The sequence below is a fragment of the Calcarisporiella thermophila genome (assembly GCF_041956535.1).
Source record: "Calcarisporiella thermophila strain CBS 279.70 unplaced genomic scaffold VTP21scaffold_22, whole genome shotgun sequence".
NCBI classification, from domain to species: domain Eukaryota; kingdom Fungi; phylum Calcarisporiellomycota; class Calcarisporiellomycetes; order Calcarisporiellales; family Calcarisporiellaceae; genus Calcarisporiella; species Calcarisporiella thermophila.
The window spans coordinates 231506-251708 of NW_027192212.1; the positions used below are offsets into that span (position 1 = coordinate 231506).

The 20203-nt window shown below is 52.6% G+C and overlaps 8 protein-coding genes across 8 annotated transcripts; 4 read left to right on the forward strand and 4 right to left on the reverse strand.

Annotated features, from left to right (window-relative positions):
* Positions 1-183: 183 nt before the first annotated feature.
* Positions 184-2529, reverse strand: VTP21DRAFT_5408 (uncharacterized protein; the record flags this gene model as incomplete). The annotated part of the gene is made up of 5 exons (XM_069395926.1): positions 184-522; positions 619-804; positions 877-1288; positions 1377-1609; positions 1774-2529. 5 exons carry the CDS (start codon positions 2527-2529, stop codon positions 184-186), a joined length of 1926 nt encoding a protein of 641 aa, XP_069247976.1.
* Positions 2530-3931: 1402 nt separating this feature from the next.
* VTP21DRAFT_5409 (uncharacterized protein) lies at positions 3932-9997 on the reverse strand (the record flags this gene model as incomplete). Its single annotated transcript, XM_069395927.1, has 6 exons — positions 3932-4029; positions 4111-5245; positions 5314-5454; positions 5523-6151; positions 6237-9571; positions 9660-9997. The coding sequence occupies 6 exons, from the start codon at positions 9995-9997 to the stop codon at positions 3932-3934; spliced, it is 5676 nt and encodes a 1891-aa protein (XP_069247977.1).
* A 1039-nt stretch (positions 9998-11036) lies between these two features.
* Positions 11037-11544, forward strand: VTP21DRAFT_5410 (uncharacterized protein; the record flags this gene model as incomplete). Its single annotated transcript, XM_069395929.1, has 2 exons — positions 11037-11092; positions 11154-11544. 2 exons carry the CDS (start codon positions 11037-11039, stop codon positions 11542-11544), a joined length of 447 nt encoding a protein of 148 aa, XP_069247978.1.
* Positions 11545-13280: 1736 nt separating this feature from the next.
* Positions 13281-13645, forward strand: VTP21DRAFT_5411 (uncharacterized protein; the record flags this gene model as incomplete). The annotated part of the gene is made up of 2 exons (XM_069395930.1): positions 13281-13423; positions 13489-13645. 2 exons carry the CDS (start codon positions 13281-13283, stop codon positions 13643-13645), a joined length of 300 nt encoding a protein of 99 aa, XP_069247979.1.
* A 376-nt stretch (positions 13646-14021) lies between these two features.
* Positions 14022-15663, forward strand: VTP21DRAFT_5412 (uncharacterized protein; the record flags this gene model as incomplete). Its single annotated transcript, XM_069395931.1, has 2 exons — positions 14022-15471; positions 15536-15663. The coding sequence occupies 2 exons, from the start codon at positions 14022-14024 to the stop codon at positions 15661-15663; spliced, it is 1578 nt and encodes a 525-aa protein (XP_069247980.1).
* Positions 15664-16019: 356 nt separating this feature from the next.
* On the reverse strand, positions 16020-17943 carry VTP21DRAFT_5413 (uncharacterized protein; the record flags this gene model as incomplete). Its single annotated transcript, XM_069395932.1, has 6 exons — positions 16020-16395; positions 16479-16583; positions 16666-16909; positions 16972-17112; positions 17184-17589; positions 17941-17943. 6 exons carry the CDS (start codon positions 17941-17943, stop codon positions 16020-16022), a joined length of 1275 nt encoding a protein of 424 aa, XP_069247981.1.
* A 60-nt stretch (positions 17944-18003) lies between these two features.
* Positions 18004-18968, forward strand: VTP21DRAFT_5414 (uncharacterized protein; the record flags this gene model as incomplete). Its single annotated transcript, XM_069395933.1, has 5 exons — positions 18004-18067; positions 18202-18226; positions 18307-18524; positions 18637-18803; positions 18870-18968. 5 exons carry the CDS (start codon positions 18004-18006, stop codon positions 18966-18968), a joined length of 573 nt encoding a protein of 190 aa, XP_069247982.1.
* Positions 18969-19358: 390 nt separating this feature from the next.
* VTP21DRAFT_5415 (uncharacterized protein) lies at positions 19359-20043 on the reverse strand (the record flags this gene model as incomplete). Its single annotated transcript, XM_069395934.1, has 3 exons — positions 19359-19445; positions 19611-19761; positions 19958-20043. 3 exons carry the CDS (start codon positions 20041-20043, stop codon positions 19359-19361), a joined length of 324 nt encoding a protein of 107 aa, XP_069247983.1.
* Between the last annotated feature and the right edge of the window lie 160 nt (positions 20044-20203).

The window sequence follows — 20203 nt, forward strand, 5'->3', positions numbered from 1 at the left end:
TTTTTTCACTTTCCTCCTATCTCTCTTTGACAGCCATTTCCATATTTAAATAATATATGCAAAACGAAACAAAAATACTAAGAACAAAACAGATCAAGAAAATTCAACATCTAGGAAATAGATACAGTATCACAAAGGGGATTGGTATCGAGATGCAAACTGAATTGAGGCCGGCCCCTTCCCTCATTCCTGCACCGACTTCAGATCGGTGTAGGTGCCGTTCACCTCCATTTCATAGCTCTTCGCCATTCGTCTCCGTCGGACGACTCGCCACCACACGAATCCACCCGCCGCCATGCCCGCCACCAACACACACGCTATCACAATTAGGGCAATGGCCCAGGCGGGCAGCTTGCCTCCGAAGAGATCGTCGGGGGACGAGGGGCGATCCGCCGTCACATGGACGTAGAATGGATCGGCCGTCCCGTTGCGCAGGGAGAAAGCGACCAGGTTTTGGAATGCCGCTTGATAGTCGATCGCGACCTCGGATTCTTTGTAGTTGGTCCTACTGTCTTCGAAAAACTGGCCGCACGAAGGAGGGAGAGAAGGTGGTTAGCAAGCTATGAGGTAGGAGAGAGGAGGAGGGAGAAGTCTCGAGAGGACATCCGGAAAGCTTACATCATTTTCTCCGGGCCCGCCCACCACAGCCCCATACAGGATGTTCTTGTTCGGCGCAGGATCGTTGATATGCTGGATGCCGAGTCCGCCGTGGGATCCTGCGTGGTGCGGGCGCATGGGCGAGTTTTTGTGCACCCCGCAGACGTATGGCATGTTCATCGGGTTGTCGCCGAGCACATAGTCCCACTAGCGTGTGGTCAATGGACAGGGTGAGTCGAGGTAACGGACGGAAGAAGGGCTTTGCACCCCCACACTCACCTGAGACCGGGCAAAGGCATAATACCTCTCCTGTTTGGACTTGTCCACCCGCTCCGCATAGTTGGCGAGCAGCCAGGCTGTGTTGAGCGCGGGCATGACCGAGTTGTGGTCCGAGCTCACCCCGCACCACAGCAGGCCCCCCCTTGTCAGCCTACATTTCCCGTCTTGCAGAGCCACCTTGGCCTCGAGGTATCGCTCCGCCTCTCTGCGGTACTTTGTGTTGTTGGGGTCCGCCTGGGCCCCGAATACATAGCATGCGCCGGAGAGGTCGGACCAGTCGACGGGGAAATTGGACCCGCCCACCTCGAGAACATCAAAGTAGTTTGAGGCCTTGTACTGGTAGCTCTCGTTCTTCGTTGCGTGCCAGAGCCAGAGCGCTCCCCACACCAGCTCGTCCTTGTAGGACCAGGATCTGAAGGCAGAGTCGAATTCATGCATTAGTATTATGCTTGCCATCGCGCCCCTTGAGCAACGGGCGGCCTAGAGGCCAGACTAAATACCTGTAAAAGTCGCGGGCCTGGGGCACTGAATCCGAATAAAACGTGTACGGCTCCATTTCGGCAAAGTTATACACCTCTTCCGCATGCTTGAGGAGCAGATCAGCATATTCGGTTTCGTTGAAAAGATCGCGGAAGACCATGGCCACCGAAGCAAATGCAGCCGCGGTTCCGGCCGCCACATCGGTGCCGTGGTTCTTCTCATCGACCTTGAAGGCCGGACGCGGTTTTGGAATCTGACGTAGAAGGGAGAAGAAATTAGGAAAGTCAATAAGGATTAAGTAAATGTCAACTGTGCCGTTATGTAGATTAATTTGGGCCCTTTCCCCTTTAGGGTTGGTTGGCCTCCTTCTCGGATAGGAAAAATCAACGACAGCAGGAATAAGCTCATTTCACTTACATCGACATCTTTCCCGAAGAAACCATTGTCCACATGTCCATCTCCGACCTGCACAAACAACACATTCGGCTTTGGGTGCGCCTTCACCAGCCAGTCCGCCCCCCATTTCAGCACATCCCTGAGCCATTCCATCTGTCCGGCGAGCGCGTAGCCCTCCCATGAATCCAGCGCACCCCATGCCATGAAGCTCAGGGTGTAGGCTAGTGGCAATGTGAATTTGAGATGGTTTCCTGCATCAAAAAAACCTCCGCTCAAATCAACGCCCTCATCTCGGCCATCGTCCAGCACGGAATCCTGTCGCCACGGGATGCGGTAGCCCGGGGGGAGCTTCCCTGCCTTTTGCGCCTCGAAAAACAGGAGCGAGTAGTTGAGCAGTTGTGCGTAGTTGGAGTTGGGGAACTGGGGAGGGAATGAGGTTGCGGTGGGGAAGACCGGTTTTTTAGTGGAGGTTTTGGAAGGCCCGGACGTGGTGGAGCCGGAACTGGAACCGGACGCAGAGGCGGTGGGCGTCGCTTTGCCCACGCCGCCTTTTTCGTCCGCACTGGTTTCGTCCTTTAGCGCGTACTTGGGGGGTGTACCTGTGTGAGGGAGTGGGGAGGAGTAGGAGTCGCTACCCCACTGAGCTGCGGAGCTTTCGCTTGTAGGGGAAAGCGCGTCTGCGGGAGGGCGGATATCCGGCGTAGATGTCTGGGCAACGCCCGTGGTCGCAACCATCCACCCTATACAGAGAAGCCCATATAGCGTGCGTAGCCTCATAATAATGCTAATAATTACCCCCCGATAGGCGGAGTGTCCTGGATAAGGATTGGAAAGAGAGGGAAAAAATAAACTATCAAGGAGGGAACGAAGCCTGCAACAAAGCCGCGAGATAAGAAGGAAGGAGACAGGGGGTGATTTATAATGCACTAGTGCAGCCGTCTATTACCATAGACTTGTTTCGATGCAGAAAGGGGGAACAGGGAATTTTTTTTCTCTTATTCACGGCCACTTTTGTCACACTTCGGAAGGCTGAGGCTGGTAAGCCAAATCCAGCGTCACTGATTGCTCACCAAGGGCTAAAAGCGGCAATCAGAATACCACCGACGCTAAATTGCTCTTCTATTGAGAAGGGGGTTTTCTAATTGCGACAAGTTCTCTTGGAAATCCAATGTCACCCAAGCGGTAGCAGCAGGGGAGGCTCGGCGCACCAGAAATGCCATGTGCGCGGCAGGGTCCGGGACACCACAGGCCACGGCGGCTGGTGCAGAGAAGATGCCCAGGTGGAGAGCCGCAGCGACTTCACAATGCAAATGGGAGGGGAGCCGGTGTCGGCAAGAAACAGGGGCCTGAGGGGTGTGCAGCTCGATCCGGCCTGGTTAGCAGGCCAAGGTTAGGCTCGGCTGGCCTTCATTTGGGCTAGTCGCCTCCTTGCCCTCGATTTTGTCCTATTTCGCCGGGGCCTCTCCTTCGAGAGGGCTTTTGAGGTTATTTTTAGAGTTTTAGGTAGACAATCAATTCCCCGGAGCCACAAGCTTATTCGGGGTGTTCTCTGTGGAAGATTTTCGAGGTACTGAACAATGCTGCGCCTCCCTGTTTACATAAATAGCGTGTCCTCATTTCCAGTTCGCGTTTTATACCTCGCCTCTCGATCCTCTTTTCCTTGAACCTTAATAAAATCCATTTCCTAAAGACTCAACCCATGTCTCTGAATCTGCCTCCTGCTGAATAAATAGATGCTACCAGTTTACGCTACACGCAGCCACTCCTTTGGGCAACCCATTCTTTCCCTCGCCGAGCGGGGGAAATCATGAATGATGTCGCCAAGCAGAGTGGGTAGAGCAATCTCAAGGAGGTTAAACTAATGAGGATATTGTTTCTTTCCTTCCCACAATACTTCATACTGCATTCCTTGATACATCGCCGATATCAAACATATGGAACCATCTATTTAGTCTCTGAACAATAAGAATAGGATGGTGGAAAATAAAGGAGAAATATCAAATGTATTATACATCAGAGTAGAGTTAAAAAATAGAGTGTGGATGAATATATATATTTTTCCATCGTGAAGTAAATATCATGAAATAATAATTAATATCCAGGGCAAAAAGGAATACATTAAGAAAAAAGAAAGGGGAGTGGGTGTGGGGGGAAATGATGCGTGAAACAGTAAATTTTGTTATGATTGTCCTCTCAGCACCTGCTCAATACACTTGTTGATGAACTCTTTGCGTGCCGTCAAATCCGTGCCAAACCTGGCCGAAAGCTGCTCACGAACTATTGAGGAGAGAGGTGAAAAAAAAATATACATCAGCATCCAACATTGCTCTTCTATCGTCGTATGTCCTGAATGTTTACCTTGTTTCTTCGTGATACTCATCAAATCGGCGGTCGACAGGATGCTCTGCACCTCCGCCACAATCTCCTCATCGGTCGGCATTCCCGCGATGCTGGTAGGGCGTAGCATCATCGAGCTACGCTCGTAGTATTCCGCGGGCGAGGTGAAGTTGGTGAAGGCATGGGACACGGGGCGCCGGGGACTGTACTCGGAGCCCGCCACCGACGCCGCGTAGGGAATGATGTGGGAGGCGGGGCTTCGCGAGCGCCCGCGGCGCTCCTCCGACGCGGCCGTCACGTTTGTGTCGCGGTAGTAGTCGTAGTCTTCCCCTCCTCCGCCTACCCCACCGCCGTACACGCTGCCGGCCTTGGTCCCGGCATATACACTGCCTGCAACGCTTCCATGCCCGCTCCGCTTCGAGCGCATCGTGTGGCCCGTCACCGCCGTCAGCCCGGACTCGTGCGACATCATCGAGCCCAGCTCCCACATCTCCTGCTCGTAGGTGCTCCACTTCTTCATCGGAATCATCTTCTCGTCAAACAGCTCATCGTCCTCGACAATGATCTTCTTCTTGTTGTCCCCAACCACCACACGCGTGTTGCCCCACGAGAAGTCGTCGAAGTGCCAGAACGAGTAGATCGGGATGAAGAAGTTGAAGATGGGCATGGCCACCAGATAGATGATCATCCAGCCGATATGCTGCCATTGCCGGCGCAGGATAAAGATGATGGCCTGCAGACCGTACACAGCGGCCAGCATCACAAACGCCACCGTGGGGGGGTTGGAGTGCGAGGTGCCGATCAGGTACAGGAGATAGCCCAGGTAGATCACGGACACGGGGAGGATGAAGGTGCTGAGCAGATCGACGAACACGACGAACCGCATGGAGAAGCAGCAGAAACCGCACATCTCGGGCAAGAACATGAGCTCGAAGAGGTTGTGGATCGTAGAGTTGATCCAGCGCCGACGCTGCGAGAGCAGGATGTGCCAGCGGTCGGGGGCCGTCGTCTTACACTTGGCGTGGGGGGTGAAGGTCATCTTGTATTGCGGGAAGTACTTCATCATGAGAGTGGTGAGGTATCGATCTTCACCGAGCGAGAGAAGATTTTTCTTGTGCAGGGTATCAACATGATTGTCCGAATAGTCGCGAATAATCTACACGCATCGGAGACGGAGGTCAGAGGCAAACGGGCCCATCCAAAACGAAAAGCATCGGAACTTACATTATTTGAGATGATAAGCGGGATGTTCTTCTGCGCGGTGCGCACACGATACATGCAGAAACAACCGGGCAAACAGGTCACCGAGCCGAAAAGAGACTCGAAGGCTTTGGCCATGTGGTGCGAAATAAAGTACTCGTAGACCTAATGGGAGCCGATTAGCCTCCTATGAAGTGGGGAGGGAGGTTGAACAGACTCAACGCGTAGCTTACCTGAATCATGGTCGTCCACGAGTTATCTTCGTTGCCAAGCTGGGTTTCACCACAGATGCCGATGATGCGCGCATCGTGGCTCATGCAAGAGATCAGGCGAGACAAAGAGTCGGGCATGGCCTCCGTGTCGGCGTCGACCATGAAGATATACTCATAGAAGCTCGGATTCACTCCAATCACATTCTTCATCTGGTGGTAGATCTCCAGCTCAAGCGGGGTCATCTCCGCATCGAAGTGGACCTTGTTGAGGAACTGCATAAGAATGATCTGCGAGTCACGTTTTCCACGATTGCCGGGGCGGGACCGTTCGCTGGGTTTGCCAACCTTCACGACGAAGATATACGGCACCACGTGGCCCTCGCACTCGTATAGACCCGAGTACACCTTTCCATAGTTGAGCTGCTTCGAACCTTCCCCGATGGATTTGAACATCAGGGGCTCGGGGTCCATCTTCGAGTCAACGCCAAGCAAGTCCAGCACAATGCGCGGGGTAGGGCGATCGTTACCTGAGCCGACGATCATACCATCCGCAATGATGAAGAGGAGCTTCCGCTTGTCATCATAATCAAGCACGGTGAGGGAGTCGATCGTTTTGCGCAGTGAATCCTCGTCCTCCGTATAACAAGGGACTGGATAGAGGGGAGATCAAGACTTGTTAGCATCCTTCGAATGGAGGGGGGGGTTGCTGAGCAACCTCAAAAGAATCACTCTTACCTTGACAGATGACAAACTTATCCTGGGCGCCAGGCTTCGGTTTTCCGCCAAACTGCAGCGCGGCCAAGAACTTCACCAAAATAACAGACACCAGTAGGATGGAGATGGCCAACAGCAGGTATATATTAAATTGGCAGCGGAAGTCTTTCCGATGATCCACATAGCCGACCTTGAATACATTGTTGAGACAATTGAGGTAGGCGCTTTTCTGATCTGGCGGAAGGGGTAGTCTCTTTTCCCAGATTTCAGTCAAATCGGTGCCAGGCAAACGGCTGAACATATCCTCGATATCCTTTGTAATCCAGTGATAAATAGGCACTCCTGGAACACCTTGGGGCTCCCGCTCATGCCTCTGAGCGGTAGTAAAATACTCGGTCAAATCATAAACTACATCATTGATAATGCCCCATCTGCGTTGATTGTCCATGGCCTGGCTATAGATATCTGATCTTAGCCACACGATATTTCCGCGTTTAAACGTGTTCATGATCGGAAGAAATCGTGTGGTGTACCAATCATCCTGACGCAGATTCGTCAGTATTGGGTTGGTTTGCATTTTACCTGAATAGTGAATGGCACCGGGTGAAAGGGTAATGGTGATGTTGGGCTCGATGACGGTATTTTCTTTCACATCGGGGATTCCCTGGCATGCCAGATTCATTGGGAGAGGAAATAGATTGCTAACATCTTTTCCAGCGAAATCCATCATCTGGCCAAGATCAGCAGGAAACTCGGCATAAGGAGAGTGACCGATGTGGGCAAAATTCGTGATATCGTACACCGTCCCGCGCACGCTTACGAATATATCCTCCTTCGAGGCATGGTTGGCCACATCCTTCTCAGAGAACATGAACTTCGTGTTGGGGCAGATAATCTCGCCGAACGGAATCATGTAAAAGATAATGATCGCCGAGAACAGAAAGATGAGCAGACACAGGGTCACCTTCTCGCGCCAAGCCATCTGCACGTCCTCGCGGTCCATCTTGCCCACGTATCGCAGCAGCGGCGTGGGAATCCACCACGTCATGAACCACACGAAGCGAACCCACCAGATGCGCCCTGCCGTGATAGGGACCTCCTCCACGTGGTTCTCGCCCTCGTGCTCCGCCATGGTGTCGTATTGCCCATAGCCCTCGCTCATGGCGCGATCGTCCCACTCGCTCTCCCCGTAGAGGGAGCCGTCGTCCATGTCGTATTGGCCGCGGAAACGATTGTACCCATCTTCCGTGCCCGCGAAGCTTGCCCCATCGTCCATGTAGTCGCGGCGCGGCTTTTCAAGCAGTTGGTCGGCACTGGAATAGGTGGGCAGAGCGGCGGGCATCGGGACCGTTCGCCCCGGCTCCCCATCCTCCGTCTCCTCGCCGCCCCCGTCTCGGAGGGCCTTGTGCTTCGCCCGCTCCTCCTTCTCAATCGCCCGTAAGTGATCCTCGAGCCCCTTCCAAGTGGTGTCCGAGAGCCAGATATTCTCCCGTCCAACCGCAATGTCCGTCCAACCCATGATGGCCACAATCGCCTCCACCTTCTGGCGATCATTACGTGACTCGTCCAGATTCAACGGTTCGATGATCGACTGGTATCGGCTCATAAAATCGGCAAAAGGATAGGGTATCATGTACTCGGTGCGATTGCGCGCGGCGAGATCTGGAAGCAGGAAGGCGCGCACCTGCTGCTTGACGCGCTTCAAGTCGAATTGGTCCGGAGACTCGGCGTCGTTGGGGCGAATGTGGTACACATTCCACAGCCGGGTGGAGCCGAGGGTGGTAAACAGCTCCGTCAGCGTGGAGTAGAGCTGCTGGACCACGGAGGAAAACTCGCCGGGTTTGGCCTCGGCCGTAATTTCGTCCGCAGCGACTTCGCTGGGCCGGTCGACGGTGGGCTTGCGCTTCGGCCGCTTCATGCTGGGGGCGCGCATGGGTTTGGACGAGAGCTGCGCCTTGACAATCGTTCGGTCATCCTTGGGATGGCTCTCGGTGGAGAGCACTTTTCCGGAGAAGAGGGCGCCCACGAACGTGTTGGATCCGGTGCGGAACAGGTTGACGAAGTCGGGCGAGATGGTGTCGAGATTCTTCTCGAGGAAGCTGTCGACGGTGTAGGTGACCTGGCCCGCGAAATGGCTCACCGCGAACGCGTACGTTTGCCCCACCTTCCCGAACGAGGGGTGGGTGGAGAAGGATTTCTGGAACGAGTCCAGCAGGTTGGCGTCCGAGGCGTCCGAGTGGCCTGCTTGCAGGCGGGCCGAGTCGCGATCCAGCAAGCTAATCAGCCCGCCGTTGGCCGTGGGCTCCGCCTTGCCCGCCAGCAACTCCATGCACCCCTGGTTGCTCATCACCGTGAGCCGCGGCAACGCCACGCCATCCGACGCCAGCTGCGCATTGATCCCCGCCTCCTCGAACGCATGCTGCTGCAGGAACCGCTGCACCCGCTCACACGCCATGTTGAAGCAGAAGTGCTCGAAGGTGTTGGTCTTGAAGTTTTGGTATCCAAACTGGTCCAGGATGGCCACGAACGTCGCCGGGTCGTCGGGCACACACAGACGAGTGTTGATCGACTCAACTAGCCAGGAGAAAAGGAGGGAGTAGAGAGTGCGTGCAAGGGCGTCGCGCTGCTCTGCTGCGGCTTGTGCATTGAGATAAACGGTGCAGAGCTCCTTATGGATGAGTTTAAGCTTGTAGGTGAGCGTGGTTTCCAGCTTCGACGTCGACACCCCCAGTAGCATGGCCACGTGATCGAGCACCTCGCGATTCTTCACTCGGCACGCGTCCTGGCTCGCCTGCTGGCTGCGCACATCGTCGATGAACTGCAGATTGCCGATGTGAAGGATGGCCGCCAGCAATTGGAATATCTGCGCAATGTTCTTGCTCTTGATGCCGCAGACTTTCAGGGCCGCCCGCAAGTCCTCAAGCAAGATGCTGTCCTGGGCCTCCATCTCCTTGGTGGGCCGCACTCCTCCGAGATATGAAAACTGGGTAAAGTCGTGGGGCAGATTCCATTGGGCGCGCTCCATATCGGAAGCACCCGCCATCAGCGCGTTGAATACGTGGTAGTTTCGCTCGTCGCGCGGCACGCCGGTCACCCGGCTTTTGTCGAGGAAATAGGTCAGGGTCTTGGCTCCGGTGATGCGCCCGCGTTCGTTGAATTGCAGCTCCTGGAATTTCCCGAATCTGCTGGCGTTGCGGTTCTGCACCGTCCGTGCGTTCCCGAAACTCTCGAGCACCGTCTGGGCGCCCGTAATGCGAGTGTGAACCTTGGCCTCCTTTTTGGTATGCGTTGCAAGCGTAAGCAGCTGCTGGACAAAATGGCGGGAGGTGGTGGTTTTGCCGGAACCAGTAATGCCACTACAACACAGAACGAGTCAATGGAAGCCCAAGAGGCATGGAAGACCATGAGTGAGGAAAGAGGGGGGGGGGGGTTAACAAACTGTACCTGAAGATGACGGCCTGGTCATCCCCGGTGCGTCTCAGATGAAAATACACTCGTCCCGCAAGCTCGTATATATGGGGTTCTAGCTGGTAATGATTGCCCGTCACATCTCTGTAAAATGCCTCTGCATACTGCTCACTGTAGACGTCGTTGAGCAGCTCCAATGGTTTATAAGGATTGACCACCACAAGGGTCGATGCACCGATTCGGGTGTAGGGTTGGTCACGCTTTAATCTCGTCTGAAGATTGTAACATATCTGATCATCGGTGGGAGCGCCCGAAGAGCTGCTGAAGTTCTGGAGTTTGGTAAGGTCGGCGACGGTTCCCTCGTCCGCGCCCATAGTCGATTTAGCTGATGGGTGAATAAAGTCCGAGAGTATGGAGAGGGGAGGGCGATTTTGAAGTGCCTATAGAAAAAAAAGAGAGATGCTCGCTAGGGTTGATGGGGGAAGAGCAAATCAGGAATAAATCATGATGTTAGTGTGGGATTACACAAGTGGGTGCAATAATAAAAGCGTGCACGGCCTACCCTTCAATCGATAATGAGTTGTATATACAAACAGGGATAAAGAGCCGGCAGGTAGAGAAAACAAAAACGGATGTAAGGAAAGAAAATAAATAGGATTGGCCCTAATGCCTCCGAATTTTCGAATGGTTGTTTAATCAATGGGCACTGAAGATGAATTCGAAGTAATAGGAGGTCGAGCGTCAAATAAAGCTGAAGAAATTGCTAAAAATATACACCTGCACGGCTATTGGTTTTAATTTATAGGTAATCTCGAATCCACTAAAATGCGTTGAAACAACGGTCGGCCATAGCAAGTGAGGCAATCCATCCCAAGAGCATCTCCCTTGCCATTCTCGGGCGATGGCTGTAGCTCTCTTTCCATTCCTGCTTTACGAGTTCTCCATTCCTCCCATCATCCCCATTGCCCATTCCCCCTCCTCCAACTTCCATATCCCTGCATCGCATTTCTTAATTTGGCTGCAAGAAATAAATAGAAAATGAGGCGAAGTGTTTGAAACATTTAGGGAAACTTAGTTTATTACTTTTAGAATCCCTCTTGGCTTGAAAACAACATATCGGTCGAATCGAGGTCTAAAAGTGCTTGATTCAAGTGCCAGTCTGAGAGATAAACATCCCATGTGTATAGTCGACTTAACCATGGTGGGAGCTAACTGCTCCTCGCCATCGGCTGCCTATTGTAGCAGGCTGGTTGCTACGATCAAGTTGCCTTCACGCACGGTTTTTCCGATTAACACTCGATGTTTGTGAAAAGATACCCGAAGCAGACCCCATGCAATCAAGTTTATTTTATTATGCTTTCCTTGGATGCACCGGGATATTATGTATATATAAAATAGCTTCTCTGCATTAAGATGGCCATCTTTTGTTTGAAGCGGCCGGTATTCTTTACAATGGATCACGTTTTATTGTAGGTTGATAAAAAAGAACAAAGTCTCTTCTTTCATATCATGGACCCCCAACACTGGTAGCGACGAAAAATATGGGATTCTTCCAGCCTCCTCAAACCACAAAGCCAATCGATCCACCCCAGAGCCAACAAAGCGGACGCAATCAAAGACCAAGGCCTGCATGATGCGCAAGTGCGTAAATCTTTCGCCGTATCATCAACAGAAGTGCTCGATTCATGCGGGATTCCATAGGCCGAGTTCTCAGACTGGAGGACTTGTCCACCCCTTTACAATATTAAGAGTGATCAACCGAGTCGGTTGCTACGATCCGCACCACATTGCAAAGGATAGTGCTAGGAATTTCCCTGCCCATACCACGAGTACAGCGTGCTCGTCATGTCTGGAAATTCTCTACACAACTTCGAGTCATTATCACATTAATCCAGATAATTTGATAATGGGTCCCCATTAGGATGGCCGCAATGCGAAAGTACGCTGCTCAATATCGCTGAAACACCCCAATGCGAAAGCAATAAGAACGAGTAGCTCATATATAGGCCCATCTCGGAAGCAAATATGCAATTCCAGAACTGAAGAGCACCCTCCTGTCAGACTTCGTTGGTCTTATTGTGAAACTCTGCATCATCATCACGGAAGATGGATGTTGTGGGGCCATTTGGCAGGCAACCGAGCTATCCTCAATCCAGGTTCAGTGGAATAGCACTGGACCGAAGGAGTTCGCAGAGGCCAAGAGGAAAGCCCAAATTTTTCGTCTATACCAATGTAAAGAGCAAACGATATTGAGTAGAAAGAAGAGACAACCTTAATACAATGTAGGGAAATTGAGTATTTATATATGGGGAGAAAATCGGGATAATTAGAGAAAATAAATTCCGCTCGTTCGGAGATTACGCGGCCATTTCAGCAATGCATCAGGAACGGGTGAAGAGGTGCGTTTTGCAGTGATAAGGAATGCTTCTAATACCGCTCGCCACGGCCAAAAGCAAATCCTAGCTTCTTGCTTAATCCTGAAAGCGCACAATCATTCTTCATGCCTCGCCATACAGGCCACTTACCCCACTTCGTTCCAGCATTTAGATTATGAGCTTTCATTTAATATCCTGATAAATTGCATGGTGGCTGAAGAGCCAATGTTATGCCAATTAGAATTAAATATCTATCATGCTTCATTGCTACTTAATACTCCCTTTCCCCGATAACCCATCCAATACGAGCCTTCTCCCTCACCGAATTCCCCGCGAAAAATCTGCATCTCTCTTCACTGTCCGTGAAACCAGATTGCTGAAGCGCCAGCCCGGATTTCCCTCCATGCATCTTGCTTTTCCTAACCCCCATCTCACCCTTCATTCCCCTGTAGAAGCCAATATTACATTTTTAGAATGCGAAACTTTTGGGGACTTTGGGGCAATACGAAGCTATAAGCGTTCGTGGGGGGGATGTAGAATTCCGATTCCTCGGATGGACTACTAGAATGATGGCAATACAAGAGGAGATCGAGAATGCTTAGGGGGAAACTCTGGGCACTCCTCGTTCCCCTTGATGGACCTTGGCTCTGCTTATGGACTAGCGGTACCTTGAAGTCTCTGCAGGCGAAACAAGCATATTCCGGGTAAACAGTACTTGGATGAGGTGCAGGGGACGAAAGGTGGGGGAGGGAGGCTTGAAAACTCACCGCTAAATTCATAAGGGCGAGAGCCCACGCTATTCTCGAAATAGCTAAACTAGCATAGAGTTTAACCCGAATGTTTGAGCATCTAGAAATGCGCTTCTCAAAATCTAAGTTTGGCCACGTCAAATGCCGATGAACCAGCCCCCCATCCATATGGCGAAAATCGCGATCGGCCCAAAAAGGAAACTGGGATGGATGTCCCATTTCCTCTGAAACACAATATGTTTGAGATAACATAATTCCCTTTCCGAGCTCTTAAATCTAGCCAAATGCTCAGGCTCTCTCCTACACCTGAAGCCTTGATCTTGTGCCGATTGGTTCGCGGCCTGAGGTTTGGGCCACCCTCGCTCTTCCAGAGAGAAGGGAAACCACACCGGCCCAGCATTGGGGGGCGAGAAGGCGAGAAGGTGGAGGAGGGGGGAGGGAGGGGGCGTGACCACCGTTTCGCATGGTGATATTTATGGAACTCGGCACTAGTCCAGGCTCTCTCGCCGTCTCCCTAACTTTTGAGGGTGAGGATGGCGGATCCCCAGAGATCACACTCCTCTTATACGGCGTCTGTAGGCGCCTCTCTCGAGGCGCGGTCTCCTCTAGCAGGACAAGGCCCTCGATCGCCCCCCACACACAAGCACCACCATCGCTACCTGAATCCCCGATCCAAGTAGATTAAGCCGGATGATTCACTCGGATAGGTTTGAGCGCTTATTATTTCCACACCGATTCTAGGTCAAACACTAGTGCTTCCTTGCGCATCGCTTCTGAGAGGAGCGAGCTAAAACCTACGAAACGGAGGACGGTTCGAAAAAACAAGGCCGCACTCTGGGCCATTTCCCCCCCCCCCCCCCGTGTCGAGCTCAAGACAGATCCGAGCGCGGCTATTTAAACCCCTCGCCTTGGGTATGGTGTGCGTGTCGATTGTAATCCTTGCTCCTCCCTCTAATCAGGGCAGCTCAAATCTTCCCAATCGATTGATCCCTATCTTCCCAGTTTGGGCTATCGCTCTATTTTAGAAATCTCTAATATTGGCCGCGTGATATCCACTCAAATTGCTTCGCTCGGTGTTTGATAGGCCCATTCTCATTAATTCCATACTGTACCTCGCTTTTCTAAATTCATTCTTCTATTCCCTGTTTCTATTTTTTTTCTTCTTGCCCCTTCTTTTTTTTTTTCCATTCATATATGACATAGAGTCAATAGTAGGCGGCATTATAGCATTCATAGTTTTTCCATTCCTTCTCTTTTTTTTTTCTGTTGGTACAATGCAACTCACAGCCGTCATTCCCTCCCAAGCCCCTAAGGCCACCTCTCGCCTATGCTCTCGCTGCAATGCTAAGCTCTCCCGCCTATTAAAGCATTCGCCCGTCCCTCAGCCGCACACCCTCCTCTGTTCCCAGTGTCGTGTGCAGTGGTCTTCCTTTCCGTCGCCGTCCCCGTCGTCACCCGTGGTGATTCACCATACCCTCTCCAACAGCACTATCTCCTTCGACTCCCCCACCTTCACCCCCCTCCTGCGGCGGGACGTCTTTTTGTCGCCTCCGCCCGCGATGCCAAATATGGTGCACCTTGCCGTGACGCCGCCCCTCTCCCCGTGCGAGGCACTGAGCGAGGGGCTGTTCGAGGATTTGGAGGACGTGCTTGTGGAGGAGGAACCCGCCCTTCCGGAGAAGGGGAAGCCGATAGGATTGGGGATTGCGTGTAAAGACGGAGGGCTGGCGACGCCGGAGAGAGAGTATGACTTTGAATCGGTAGGGTTGCTGGACAATCCCACGAACAAAAGGAGAAAGCTGTCGTTCTCCGAACTGATGTTTGGAGAAGACGCTGGGTGGATAACGCCCCCGGTTTCAGCGACGTGGAGTGTGATGGGGAATGAGGATATCGAAGAAGAAGAGGAGGACGACGACGACGACGATGACGAAGAAGAAGAGGACGAAGCCGAAGTTGAGGATGAGGATGAGGACGAGGAGGAAGAGGACGACATCTTTGGCACACACACATTACCCAACGCGATGGCAGCCAGTGCATCCAGCAATGCGACTCGTGCCGCAGCAACAAGTCCCAGTGGCGAACCGCCTTGTCCCATGGACTACTCCGCGGAAAATCGCACTCCGGAGAGCCAGGGCGAGATGACGGACCAAGCGCGATCCTCGCCGCCGAAGAAGAAGGGCTACACCCCTCGTAAGCGTCGGCTGTCTCAACTTACCCCTGCCCCCCCTCCTGCCTCTAGTGCCTCTAGTGCCACCAGTATACCTGATGCTTTGCAGTCCCATGGTGAGACCTGCGCCCCTCGCCCCACGCGCTCCCCCACGCTGTTCCAACAGCTCACCCGCTCTTCCATCGATTGGTGTCGCTACTGTGGTACCACGGAGGGCGTGAACTGGCGCCCCGGCCCATGGGGGAAACGCTCTCTCTGCAACAAGCACGGATGCGACTACAAGGGCTACGGGTTTGCGTGCAAGTTCCCCCGACTGGACCTGCGGGCCTTTGAGCACGAGAGCGTGGAGGAGCGGGAGCGGCCGGTGCTCCAGCTCTACTGTGCCGAGTGCCAGCAGACGGAATCGTGGAAGGGGAACGTGCTGGTGCGATGTGAGGGATGTCCCAAGGCCTACCACCAGAAGTGCAGGAAAGGACTAAGCGACGAGCTCGTGCAGAGCCAAGACGTGTGGTTCTGTTCCGATGGCTGCAAGGACAATCTTCGCAAGAAGCGTGTTGGTAAGTGTGTTCTTTCGGATGGAAAAAGCGAGCGTTGACTCATTTTCCCTCTCTCCAACGATAGTGGTGGAATATCCTCGTAAACGGCTGCCTCTGATGAACTCGTCCAAGGGGCCCGCCTCTCCCATACCAGCCGCGGCCACCTCCCGTTCCCGGGCACGGGCGGGAAGCGGAGCTGGGCGTGGCCGCTAAGTCCGCCTCTATACATCCATACTATACATCCATGCTATACATTACATTATACATATTTTTATATACATACATAAATGTTCAAGGTTGTATTACTACTAGGCTTGTGAATTAGGGTTCCTCTTCATCTTACGTATTTTTATATAATATATATATATATCGGTTCTATATACATATGGATTTTTTTTTTAAAAGAGAAAAAGAGCATTAGATATCTTTTCTTTAGGGTAAAATCTATGGCGTTGTGTTATTTTTTTTTTCAGCTTTTGGTTGGTAAGAAGGGTATCTAGTTTAGAAATAAACTACACGGTTATTAAGGCACCTCAGTACAGAGATAGTTCACAACAAAGAATAGAAAGTCAAGGGTAATGCGGAGGGTGGCCGGCTCTCGTCCTCGCCGGATACGCTCCCTCCAATCCCGCCCCCATGGCCGGGCCCGTCCCCCTATAGCTTCCCATCTCCCCGGCCACGTTGGGCCATGCCGCGCCATATCCCACCATGGCGTGCTGCGGCACCATCATCCCTCTCATTCCGTGGAATTCGCCTACCGTGCCGCCAGGCATCCCGCCGCCATCCATTCTATTGGCGAACCCGTTGGGGTGTCCACCATGGCTGTACAGCTGATGCGCGTACCCCTCGATGGGATAGGCACCTCGATACGTGTATGGGGCGGTGGGGAGGGACGGGTAGATGGGATAAGGTGAGGGCTGGGGTACGGCGACGGCACCGTGCGAACTAATTTGCAAGAAGATTAAGCTTAGGTAAGCATTCTGAAGTGGCCAGGGAAAATAACACAATAGGAGGGAGGGATAGCCTACGCTGCATTGTAAAAACGAGGGAAAGAATTCACGGCTGAATTGAATATGCCGTTGGTCGAGAGGCCGTGCATCGCGGCCAGGGCCAGGGCATCAGGGGACTCCGGGCTAGCGATCCATCAAAAGCCAAAGGGGTTATGGAAGGCACACTCTCGGATCAGATCCGAGCTTCACAATAACAAGAACAAACCCACACCTCACGCTGTGCACGACCGCAGGCCCGAAGTGCGGTGCCGCTGTGCTTGGCGAGTTGAACAGCATATCGAAGATGCCGTTGGTCGAATATCCGGTGCCGAACCAGCCGTGCTGTTGAGGGGGCAGCGGCAGCGCGATGGGCGGGCTCCCGCTTTGCGGGTGGAGGGCTAAGGGGGTGTGCGTGTAGGGCAGAGGGAAGCCGTTCTTGGAAGTGAGGACGGGGGTTTTGGCCGACATAGCTACAGGAGGAAAAGAGGCCATCAGAATAGCGATCCATCAAGCTTTGTCGAAAGAGGCCAACCCGTGGAAGCCGCGCCAGCAGCGGCTGCTGCCGGTGCTGCTGCCGCCGTTGTTCCGCCGGGGTCTCCATCCCCCTTTGCGGAGGAGGAGGCCTCTCCTCCCTCGCATTGTGAGGCTGCAGGCTTAGTAGTCGCCGTCGGCCCTTGGAATAATGGAAGAGGGGCATTTACAAAGGGCTTTTATTTAGAGACAAATGGGATGTGGGAGATTCACCAGGGTAGAAGTAGGGTCCCCCTTGGTAGGCAAAGGGGAGGAATCCGTAATGGTTCATGGTAGTAATCTGCCAAGCTGCCAAAAGCTCATTATGGCCGGTGCTTGTCGTGCGGGTCGATTTTGACAACCAAATAGAGTTTTTGGGGGGAGGACGGGGAGGCCTCGGTGGCAAGTCACAGGGTGTGCGGGTGGAACTGGGACGAGGGCGAGCATGCATTGAGTCGTGGCGATTCTCGCGGCCGCCATCCGCCAAGCGCGATGGAATGGCCGTTGGCGGTGGGCGCGCAAGCAGACCACTCAGGGCGCGCCAGGAAAGCGCGCTCGCCTTCTCCGAATATTCTTTCCTTCCATGGCCAAGGCATGGAGAGGCCCGCGCATAGGGGCACGAATCGAGGGCGGGAAAGCCCTAGCAGGCCTGAGTCGACGTCGAGGATTTAGGCTGAACCTACCCGGTGACCGGCGAGCAGTGGGCAGAGGACTTCCAATCGCGGGGGATCGGGCGTACAATGATGGAATCACGCTTTGCTGGTGCAATAGCCTCTGCGGCTTGCCGCGAGCGTGTTTTGCTCACGTTCCTAACCAGCGCTTAATTAATTGCTGGTTATGGTAGGACAGGTGGAGATGCGCAATTCTTCCGCAGAGAAGGGCCGATCTGCTTCCCAACCTAACCCCCGTCCGGCTAACCTAACTCTGAACCTATGGAAATTTCTTTTCTTTTCTTAAGAGGCCTCTACCGCCCTCCTTTTTTCCTGCTCACCATTTCTCCCCCGTTTTCTCTTCTCTCTCCCCCGCTTCATCTCCTGCACCTGGACAATCAATCATGGGCAAAGCGCAGAGTAAACTGACACCGGAGCAGCTGGGCGAGCTCCAAAAATGCACCTACTGTAAGTCGCTTCCCATCCCAAGGGATGATTCTTCGCCAGTGAGGCGCGCCTTGCCTTGGGCTTGACCCCCTCCATGATCCCCTTGCTAAACCCATTCTTTTTCTTATTTCGCGGCCCTGCTGCCTTCCGTGTAGTCGACAAGAAGGAGCTCCAGCAATGGTATTGTGATTTTTTTTTTTTCCGAATCTTTCCTCTTTGAGAATAGGTTCTTAATCGTACAACCCTATTTTTGGCGCCAGGTATAAGGGCTTCCTCAAGGACTGCCCGTCTGGCCAGCTCGACAAAGCCGAGTTCCAGAATATCTACAAGCAGTTTTTCCCGTTCGGCGACCCCTCCAAGTTTGCCGAGTACGTGTTCGATGTGTTTGACGAAAACAAGAACGGAACAATCGACTTCAAGGAGTTCATTTGCGCATTGTCGGTGACGTCAAGAGGAAAACTCGAGGAGAAGCTGCTGTGTAAGTACCTCCATCTCTCCGGAGGCGCGGATCAGAATGGAATTCCTCTCTTCGCCACATACATCTAGTGGAACTGGGCCGCGTTAACCCGCTCTTCTCTCTGCTGCTCTAGGGGCATTCCAGCTCTACGACATAGACAACGACGGGTATATCACTCAGGATGAGATGCTGAAGATCGTGGATGCCATTTACAAGATGGTGGGGAGCATGGTGAAGCTGCCGGACGACGAGGACACACCCGAGAAACGCGTGAAAAAGATCTTTAACCTGATGGATACAGTGAGTGATTCACCTCTGCCTCTGGGTTCTGCTTTCTCTGATCGCCTTGTTTTTGTTCCTCGATAGAATCATGACGGGAAGCTCAGCCTCGAGGAGTTCAAGGAGGGCTCGAAGCAAGACCCGAGCATCGTGCAGGCGCTGAGTCTGTACGATGGACTAGTATAAGGAGGGCTTGTTCTCGCCAGCGTAGAAAGCCGTTCCTTGTTCTTAATTGAAAAGCGTTGTAAAAATCTTAACCAGTCTTTGAGCGATTGCTTCTTTTTTTTTGTAATATTTATTATTGGATTGATTGCTTACAAACCTGTTTTAGTTGGAGTCCCACTAAAGGAGTTTTAGCTGATTTTTTTTTATTCATTGTTTGGACAAGAAAAGCATCTCTGGAAAATAATTTCCATGCAGAGAATGGAAAGTGTCAGCTTTATGATATAAGATGGATTTCAGATGTGGAGGCGCTATCCCCCCCTCCCCCAAGCTCGCAAACTAAGGGCACAATGGGCCGCGAGCAAGCGTTACATCAATTAATATCGATGCAAAACACTATTTGATGCTTCGGGTTTAACACTGGAAGATGAGGGTGAACCGGAAGCCTGGAGAGCGACCTTGTTGTTTGAGACCGTGATACAAGCGCGTGCCACTGGTAGTCTATACAGGGCGAGGAGGAGCAAAACTGGAGGTTGGGAAAAACTAGGCCGATTTCAAAACTGTGTCACTCTTCTAAAATTGATATGGATAAGTTGGAGCGCTGCAAGGGAACGAAGACCCAAGAGGAAGGAGAGAGAAGACAAGAGGAGAGGGGAGGCCAGGAACAGCTGCGCTGGAGCCTTCAATCCATAGCGAACCTTGGAGACTGGAAGGAGATGAGCCGATACTGCGGACGCTCCAAGGGGATGCCGCAGCCATGCTGCTAGTGTTCAGATGCCAGCGGCGGGGGCTTCGCTTGCCCAACGCCCAGCCGTATCTGGTTGGGGGGAGGGAGGGGGAGTGCGTGCGTCATCTCGCATTTGTCTGTTTGTATTATGCTGCCCAAGCACGCAAATCGACATTTATAACGCCCGAAGCGATAAGCAAGGGGGGCAACGATTCGGCAGCAGAGGAGCCAAGAAGGGCACAATCGGATTATCTTTTCCATGGACACTACGCTCTATGGAAACTACTTCGGCGAGGATTCCAGCGGGGAGAGATTTGTCAACACGACGAATCTCTCCGGCCCGGCAAAAAGATTTCTCACCAGAGTGTCCATAATCGTGAATTTGAAAGTCAGAGACTGTCGAAAGTTAAAGCTTTGGTATTTATTCAAAAAAGTGAAGAAACCCATTTTGATTATTTCTCCCGGTTTCTTCTCTCTTTTTCCCTGCATCGACCCAAGATCGACAAACGCTGCCCAGAGTGTGACACTTCAT